Consider the following 9,774-nt stretch of genomic DNA (forward strand, 5'->3'; position numbering starts at 1 on the left):
ACCTGCTGCCTCCTGCCTTCCTTGCCTACCTGCTCCTCTCCTCTGTCTAATCCTCCCCGCCCTCACTTCTCTCCACCTCAGCTCGGCACGCCACGATAAGGCTGCCGGCGCACCCCCTAATGCCCTCTCGTCTATCTACCTCAGGCTTCACTCCACTAAGTGGAAGGAAAGCATAATGATGCTGTTATTTTTATATTATTATTATATGATACTGTTATGTATATATATACTTGAAATGAGAAGACGAGAAAAAGAACTCCTCATACCTCACTCCCTTTCCCTTCATCTACCTACAACACTCCTGACCTCTCCCCTCCCTCCTCATACGGACCTCCCTCTCTCCCTCCTCGACCACGGCAATGGACGCAAGCAAAACACTAGTTAACACTAGCTTGTATTTGCTTCTAGCTGTCTAAAAAAATGTAAATATTTTGTTCTCAGTTGTGAACCTTTTTACCTTGTCTTCCGTCCTACCTTTTATATTTCCTCCATTTTTTTTTCTTTTTTCTTTTGCATTGTACTTTCTTGTCCTTGTACGCAAAGTTACTGTTAACACCAAGGGACGCATGTAGTGGTGACAACTACGATGCACTTTCACACGATCATGGAGGATGAACTCCCTTTTGTCCCATCTCTCCTTCTCCTCGCTGCTATCTGAACCTCCCTAGAGAAAAACAGAGGCATATATATATATATATGTTTTGTGTTGAAAGCACAATACCACAGAATATGTGAATTGGTGTGTCCTGTTAGCCGCAGTAAAACGTGCTTATTTTAAGTACTCTTGTTGTCCGTCTCCTTTCTTCCTGTTACACTTAATGAGGGCTGAAAACAGCACGGAAGCCTTGAAATGAACTACAAGTAAAAAGCTGCCAAACAAAAGGAAACAAGAAACAATTATGAACTGAAATCACTAATAATGACCTTGGATGAGAAACAAAATAACTCAGCAGCCTCCTAACTCAAATTGATGACATCTCCTTCTGTGTCTTAACTATAGTGCTGTCTGAGTACATCTAATAATAATTACTGCTAATTTTAAGGCTTCCTGAAATCAACACACTCCCACAAGGCTCTTTGTTGGAAATGGAAAACAAATCATGGTGTTCGCTTCTGCAAATATAGCAAGAAACTGTGTTCTTTCTCATCTCATAAGGAAAATAAATGGTCTAGCTCACAATTCAAACAAAAGTAAATCCCTTACTATGTTCAAACAGTAATATTCTAGACATATAGAATAATATAACCCTTTTGTACTGATGAACACAACTTATATACTATACATTAGCCAGTGGAGGACTCAGAATGGCCAAAAAATAAATAAAAATGGCACCAGCTGTATGCGGTGGAGGACCAACACACAGAAAGTTGTGATACATTTATGGTGAAGAGGGCACTTCACCACATCTTCTCCACTGGACGGGGCACTTTATCATGTTTTATCTGCAATAGGGGCATCTAAAAGGGCAAGCACCCTCACTAGCAGTTCTGTGACGCTATATTTAGAAAGAGCGCTTTGACCTAATGCTAACATTAGCATGCTAACATGCTCACACGGACGATGCTAACATTCTGATGTTTAGCAGCCGTTAGCATACCTGCATGTAACCATTAGCCAGGTTTCCATCAACATATCTTTATCTGCATTTTGAGGTGTTGCATTATAAAATGGCAAAATTCAGAAAAACGCCCTGAATTTTGCAAAACAAAGTTTTTGGCTAGCTGTAGGTGGTTTTTTCCCTTTTTAGAAAAAGATTCAATGCACTTAACAGGAGAAGTAAACAACTTTTCCAGATAAGTCCATTCAACTCACATGAATGAAGAAGAAAGCTTATTGGCAAATAACAGGTTTTATTCGTGGTGCTCTATTCTGTTTTTAGAGGCATGCACAACAAAGACTATGCTGCCGTGTTTTGATGAAATGCACTTTGCGTAGCCTAATTTATTTGCTACGAACCAGTTTATTAGAAATGAGCCTGATTCACATAGTCTTCTTTTTCTTTTTCGCGATATTTAAAAAGTTTGCTTCAAATTCACTGAACAATTAGATGTAAAAACAGCTAGTGTCATTTAACATGGTCATGTAGCATGCTAACAATTGCTAATCAGCTTTAAACACCACGCACAGCTGAGGCTCATGGGAATGGAAGAAAGTAATTTTACAGGCATTTGGTCATGAACCAAAGTAAGCTAATGGGAGGTTGGAGATGGTGATTCTACATAAAAGGTCAGGGGTTCACCAAAGTTCATTCGGGTTCATCATCTGGGGAGCATGAATGCATGTACAGAATTTAATCCAACCTATAGTTGTGGAGATATTTTAGTTTGGAGCAGACTGGTGGACCAACAGACTGGCAGACAACAGACATCAGAGCTACAGTATGCTGCTAGTGTGGCTAAAAAGAGCTACCGACAAACAGGCTGGGAAATTTAAGATCTTTATCTGCTGGACTGCTAAAGCTCACCACAGAAACACGATCACGTGGCTTCTGTCAACATCACTGTTCATCAACAACTTTTCCCAGGTGTTGCTATGGTCTCTCTTTCCAAATAATGACCTGCTATCAACACTGAGTCTCTGTGCACAAGTGTTTCCACTCTTTCCATTACAGCCCCTGAGTCCACTGACAGACACGACACGGAGCTGTGATTGTGTGGTTGCTTTGAGGATACTTAAAATAAATGATGTCATACTTGGATTCCTCTGGCATTAAGTGACACATCTGGCAGACTTAAGGTTTTATGCTAACCCTACCCTACCCTAGCCCTTAAGTATTATAATGCTATACTAAATATAGTATATACTCAAATTCTCTTTAAATATAACATCAGTATATGTGCACACTTTCTGCTCCTGCAACAATAAAGCTGGATGATTAAAAAGATAAAGCTCTGTCACTCTGTGTTTCACTCCACTGGAGTGAATTTGGAGTTAAAGAGTGACTTAAGGTTCAGCTGAACACACCCTAGAAACTTTGTACTTGTACAGGCATGAGTTGAGGTGTTGCGTATGGGCTTGTAAAAGACAACAGCCAAAAGCTGAATTCATGACACAACCCCCCCTGCAGCTAACTCACCGATCCCAAATGTTGTTGCTGTGATTTGACAGTAACTAAGGTGACGGTTGATCCTGTTCTCTATCCTGCTCAGACTGGGATGAGTCAGTTAGACTCTCACCAAGTCCTTTACAACAACATGCTCCTCACCGTCTCTTTCACATGACACAATATTGCAGACTTGTTCCAGATACACCAAATAAAGCACACGTTATCTAGAAAGGGGATGCAAATTCATATGGGTAATGGACTCACACACAGGCAGGAGTGAACTCTCCCTCCCTCCCTGTGTGTGTGTTTGCATGTAACATCACCTCCAGGTGTGTGAGCCCCACCTATTGTTTGAGGGAGGGACGCAGAGAGAAGGCAAGACAGGAGGGGTCAGAAGGGAAGGTATGAGTAGGGGTGCAGGTTTCTCTGCTCTCGCCCATCCCAGTTGATGCAAGGTGAAAACGCTTCGCTCTCCAAGTGGCTTCAGACCTCAGCGACTCCATCGCTTCCCACTCCGTCCTGTTTACCTCGGGCCGGCAGAGATATGGCATCAGGATAGGAGGTGCGTGGCTCCAAAGTTGCAAATTTCCCAATCTTTATTGCGCTTCTGGCCGATCTTCAAATCAAGACTTCTGCAGTGGGAGTTAGATGTGGAATTGGGAAAGTCTTTAAGGATTAAAGGTAAGTTCCTCTGTTTTTTTTACAAAGGTTTGGTCCAGCTCTGGAGTTGGCTTTTCATTGTGAGAGGTAGCTTTAACATTTCAACTTGACAGCTATATATCTTTGTAATACTTAACAACATAACCTGAATTAATGTGCCATCTCTGTTGTCAGTTTTGTCTACCATGTCCTTATTAAGAAGGAAATAAATCTTTACCTCCACTGTATGATCTCCTGGTCCATTATACAAATGAAGGCCGGCGTTAGGGCAAAATTGAGGGACTGGGTCACATTAAGCAGGCGATAAGCCTACTAAAGGTCATATTTGAATCTGAAGCCATAACAAAGGCTCTGTTATGGGCTGGAGGAAGTGCTACTCATCTATCAGGAGTGAACATCTCTCTCCTCCAGTCTGTGCTGCATATAAACCCAATGTGTGTGTCCCTGTTGGGCTGTGGCGGCAGAACGCTTCCATTTTACGTTTGCTATTCTGTCCAGACCTCACCTTCATGTTACAGTTGTTTTCTCCTCCGTTCTCAGCCCTGCTAACACACTCCTCTGCCTTGTTCTGGCATGTTTACACACTCCCTCCTCCTGCTCTCTTCACTCTCGCTGTCAAACCGCTCTCCCATTTTTCTTTCTTTCACGCTGTGACCTCTGTCTTCTCCTGTCTTCCATTTCATCCTGCTCGCTCTGCGCTGCCAGTCAATACATTGAGAAAGTATTTCGGGGGGAAACTTGTGCTGCCGTTTGATGGTGTTGCCGTCAAAGGTGCATGTGAAGTATTTTGTGCTGACATGTGCTTTTCGTTTCAGGAGAAAAGACCTTCGATATCAAAGGACTCTTAGAAGGAAGGACTGAATCCCCAGGTGGATCACTAAAATGAATATGGTCCTTTTATCCGACAAACACAAATCCCTCTTCCCCCTCCTCCTCTTCCTCTATGTTCCTCTCACCTGTCTATGCCAGTCGACCAACAGCAGCTCAAACAATACCGCAACCAACACCCCAACCACTTCCTCAAATGGGACTTCCTTGAAGGGCGTGCCAGGCTGCAACAAAAGACTGAACCCCATCTACAGGTTCCTGTGTGACCGTCGGGCAGCGTGGGGTATTGTCCTGGAGACCCTGGCCTCTTCAGGCTTCCTGTTCAGCATGGGTCTCCTGTTAGCCCTGCTGCTCTGGTCCTTGTGGATCTGTATTGCGTCCAAGCAGCGCAGCAGCATCGGAGGCACAGTGGCCTCCATGTCCATGTTTTTGGTGGCCACAGCTGGGATCTTCGCCATCACCTTCTCCTTCATCATCCGTCTCACTGATCAGACATGCCCTACCAGGCTCTTCCTCTTCGGCGTGCTCTTCTCCCTGGCCTTCTCCTGCCTGCTGGCCCGCTGCCTCGCTCTGCTAGGCTTTGCAGCAGCCCGGGGCTGGGGGGAGCCCGCCCTGGCCCTGGGGCTCTTCACCGTGCAGGTTATCATCGCAACCCAGTGGCTGATCCTCGTGTTGGTGCGGGACAAGAAATACTGCGAGTACAGCCAGGAGGAATTTGTCATGCTGCAGATCTACGTGCTGTGCATCCTGGCTATCAGCTTGATCCTGTCCCTGCACTTCCTGTGCCGCTCCTGCTTCACATACAGCTACAGCTACTCAGGGGCCGCCCGCCAGCATGGGAGGATGCAGGCCACGCTGCTCTGCCTCACACTGCTGCTCTCCGCCTCCATCTGGGTGGTGTGGATCGCTATGTTGACCAGGGGAAACCCTGAGTTGGACCATCGGCCGCAATGGGATGACCCAGTGCTTAGCATCGCCTTGGTGGCAAATGGCTGGGTGCTACTGATGGGGCATGGGCTGTCCCAGGTCGCCTTCCTCTGCAGGGGGGAGGCCAAGTCCAAGGAAATCCCTCTGAGCTTTGCAGGCTGGACCAGCCCCAGTGCTGATATCCCAGGACTGAACAGTCCGAAGGAAGGGAAAGAAAACGGAAGCTATGAGTCGGAGGGTGAGAACAAGAGAGGTGAGAAACTGTCCTCATTAGCCAAACTGAGTGCTAATTGAAAGCTTGTTAATTATGCTTTAGGGCAAAGACAGACAAGGACAAGGGCTGCAACTAACAATCATTTTCAATATTAATTCATCTGCTCATTATTTCCCCAATTAATCTAATAGAAAATAGATAGAAAATAGGGAAATATGCCCATTACAATTTCAAAGAAAACCAGAGCCATTAAATATTTACATTTGGGCAGACAGAACTAGTTCATATTCAGCACTTTTTTCCTCAAAAATGAATTGATCAAGCAGTTATCAAAATACACGGATCAGCTGCAACATTTAAAGGACTAAGGAACGTGACAAAAAGCCAACCTGGCCTCCAAATTCCCAATACGATCCCAATATGATCGAGCATCAGTTGGATGCGCCGGAACAAGTATGAACCATGGAGGCCCCGTCTCACAACCCACAGAACTCAAAGGATCCACCCTGAGGTCCTGTGTCCATGCCTTGAAAGGTCAAAGCCGAGTCCGATCCGTGGTGGGGCCTCCAAGGATAGTAGCTGTTGGAGGCCAGGTCAGCATCTTGAGCTCTTAGTCACATTCCTCGAGCAATTCCTGAGCAGTTATTTGGCAGGGTGAACTGTCCTGCTTGAGGGGCCACTGCAATCAGAGTGTGCTGCTGCCGTCTGCAACAGTGTGTGAGTCGGTGGTGTGTATCAAATTGGCTTCCACATGAAAGCCAGGACCCAAGGTTTCCCAACTCACCACTGATCAATGATTTTCACTCCACCTGTAAGTCTTTTTAATGTTGTGACTGATTGATTCATCGACCGATTACACATCTAAACATCATTTCATCTCAAAGCAATAGTTACACTAATGGAAAAGTCACTTGATCATATCAATTATGAATACCACCATAATGATAGCTCTATAAAGTTGTGGCGTGGGAAGCAGCACTTTGAATGATGAAAATGTCTTCAGGTACACTGATAAAATGTAATATTCAAAAATAAATGAAGAACAATGCGGAAAATCATAACAAATGCTAAAAACAGACAATCTGTACTGATAAAGAGGAATAGTGGTCACTAGTGATCATCAGAATAGCCTATGATGGACAAACTGAACTGTGACCTGACAAGAGGGTAATGTTAGCTCATCTTCTTACAAATCTTTCCACCGAGTGAGACTATAAGAAAAAGCAATGTGGTCACAACTAACAAGTACAGAATTGCAGTCAGAAAAGCTAACAAGCAAATTGACTCTACTGTCATTTAGGCCTACACCTCAATTTTTGTCAAAAGTTTGCTAACGCTAGCTAACATTAGCCGCCATAAGCTAACTGTCATACCAGAGTAAGGTAAGTAAAGTCAGGCTAAAGCAGCAGAACCTCTGAGTGTATGAAACTGAGAAACTGTTTGTTTTACTGCTAACGAATCCCAACTCTTCCTTTATAAGGGAAACATGTGACTACTACTATTAAGTAGAGGTAGTTTTTGTCCACCTCCGGTACTAATAATACACCTAAAATGTATCGGCTAAATGCTATCTGACACTACAAACTAAGTCCGGCCAGGAAATCAGAAAGAGCATGGAGCTGGTATCCAACATTACAAAACTAATTCCAGCATCAGTCAGCTCAGCGCTCGCTGTGATGAACAGTATAACATGAAGCAATAATTAGCTAACTGTATGATGTGTCTCCCTAAAGGCAGGAGAGCGGAGCAATCGCTGCGATCACCCTACGAGTCTGAATTCTCCATGACAGTGAGTAATATAAACCATTAGGATTAACAATCTGATTCCACATACTCTGCAGTTAAGCACTGTGACCTTTCAGCACCCGGGGCGATTGTGAAATAAGTCGTACAGCACAGTTTATCATGATCAGTGTGTGATTACATGTTTCTGTGTGTTTCAGGAAATCGACCCTGACAAAGACTTCTCCATCCCTCGCCCTCAGACCACCAACTACAGAGAACCTTATGATGAATATTACGGCAATGATTAAAATCACACACACGCACATATACGCCAAAACCAAAGCCGAGGGTGACCCAACCGCACTAATCTGTACTTGGCACAAAAATGTGTCTTTCTGTTTAATTGTTTTTGCGCAAATGTAAATATATTCATTTAGTTTTATAAGAAATGTTATTTCAAAATCTGCCACGAAGACGTCAAATCCTCCACCCCTAAAAGAAGAAAAAAAGACCCAGCGGTATGACTCATCTGCTCGAGTTTCATCATGATCGAGGCTGGATGGGTTCAGATAGTCGGGCTTTCTTCTGGGAGGGAAATCCACAGCACAAATGCTGAGTGGAAGTCTCTATGGTAGTGTGTGTGTGTGCGTGCACATTGTGTGCAACTCTGAGATGGTATATAATAGCCCTGAGGTGATAGAGGAGGCGTGAAACTGTCACTCTGAAGGTGCCAAACTGCTGAGCAGAGCAGAGGCATCTGTGAGCGGCGGAGAGGAGGGATAGCAGGGAGAGGAGAGGAAGGGGGAGATTAGATGAGATGAGACGAGACAAGAAGAGGGTAGGACAGGAGACATGTCGGCACTGTGGGAGGCTCGTGCCATCACTGATTAACATCTTCATATTCAAAGTTACACTACAGTTCTGTCGGTGATGCGGCGCCAAAACCAAGGGATGTGTTCTGTGTGCGTAGACAGATAAACAAATCTTTCCTGCGATGCATATTCTCATAAATTCTCAATAAAACTTCATCTGATAAAGTCCAGATTCGTTTGTCTTATTCTCAAGGCTGAACTTTTGTATCTCGCACTCACATTGTGCACAGATGGCACACCAAAGGCAAATAACTCTCAACCTGATTCAGAGCCATGTCTCCAGCCACCTCCTGCAACCCAGAGGTTTAACCACGCAGCGAGCAGTACCGCAGTCCGACCACCAGGGGGCAGTGTCGAGGCGTAGCCAGCCAGACCGGATGAGACAAAACTAGTCAGAAGTGGCTACACCACACTCAAGGAAGGATGTTTTAGCAGCAGTATAATAGCATATAATCTATGATATGACTACAGTTGTCGTTTTATCATTTACCCACAGAATAAGTGACAGTGTTTAACAACAACAGGCATCTGTAGTTTCAGTCAATATCTTGCAGTGACTCTGCCGTCCACAAAAGGTCAATTCCTCACTTCAATAGATGCCATCTTCACACACAACCCCTCTTATCAGACGGCCTTCAATCTATTCTTCCAATTAGCCCGACTTCAATTACTCAGAGAGAGCATGCCATCAAATTGGCAATTGGCCTCTTGTGCATTAGAGCAATTAGCAGGGATATGAGCTTTCCCGCCACATCCAACCCATTTACGGCCATTAAGCGCGGATGCAATTAAAGATTGTTCCAGATTGTTCCCCCTTGGCAGCGAAGAGAAAGTTGGAGGTGGCAGAAGAGCTTATTGCACAGTAGATGTGGTCAACGCCACCCAGCCGAGAAGTATTAATCCTGTTGCCTCCATCAATCATCAGACTCACAGCGGCTTATTGAGAGGGGAAAGTTTGTGCACCGGCTGAGAAGTGATTCTCTGTTGCAATCGTTGGTTGTTTAAAAGTTAATATTCCAATAATAATGAGGTAATGATACAAAATAGAATTTTTTTTCCAAAACTGAATAAACAAGCTGTTTTCAGAGGAAAATAAGGTCCCCAGAACAATGTTAGAATAATGTGGAGTTAGAAAGGTGGCAGGGTCCGCCACATATAACCACAGTAAAAAGGTCAAATTTATTTCGTTTGTTTAGACATTAAAAACACAAGAAATCAGTCAATAAAGATCTTTCTCTTCCGATTAAAATGTATTTCCCCAAAACTACATAGTGCACCTTTAATCAGAAAGTTCTCCTTTATCTCCTCCTGGTTGCCAGCTTTTATACTATTTAAGGGCAGCCTCTCTCCTGATTGGATAAACTTGTTCCAGCCGAACAGTGGAAAGAAATGATAAGCTTTAGACAATCGTGGGAAGGAAATGCCAGAATGGAAGCGTAGTGTGCTCTAACTTTACTGTATGTACGAGTGCGTTGGTGAGGAATGAGCATTCAAAGACCAA

At 44.1% G+C, this 9,774-nt stretch overlaps 1 protein-coding gene across 1 annotated transcript; it reads left to right on the forward strand.

Annotated features, from left to right (window-relative positions):
* The first annotated feature begins 4,595 nt into the window (after positions 1–4,595).
* Positions 4,596–7,709, forward strand: LOC141019231 (retinoic acid-induced protein 3). The gene is made up of 3 exons (XM_073494087.1): positions 4,596–5,715; positions 7,410–7,465; positions 7,620–7,709. The coding sequence occupies exons 1-3, from the start codon at positions 4,596–4,598 to the stop codon at positions 7,707–7,709; spliced, it is 1,266 nt and encodes a 421-aa protein (XP_073350188.1).
* The last annotated feature ends 2,065 nt before the right edge of the window (positions 7,710–9,774 follow it).

Source organism: Pagrus major, chromosome 23, assembly GCF_040436345.1.
Source record: "Pagrus major chromosome 23, Pma_NU_1.0".
NCBI lineage: Eukaryota > Metazoa > Chordata > Actinopteri > Spariformes > Sparidae > Pagrus > Pagrus major.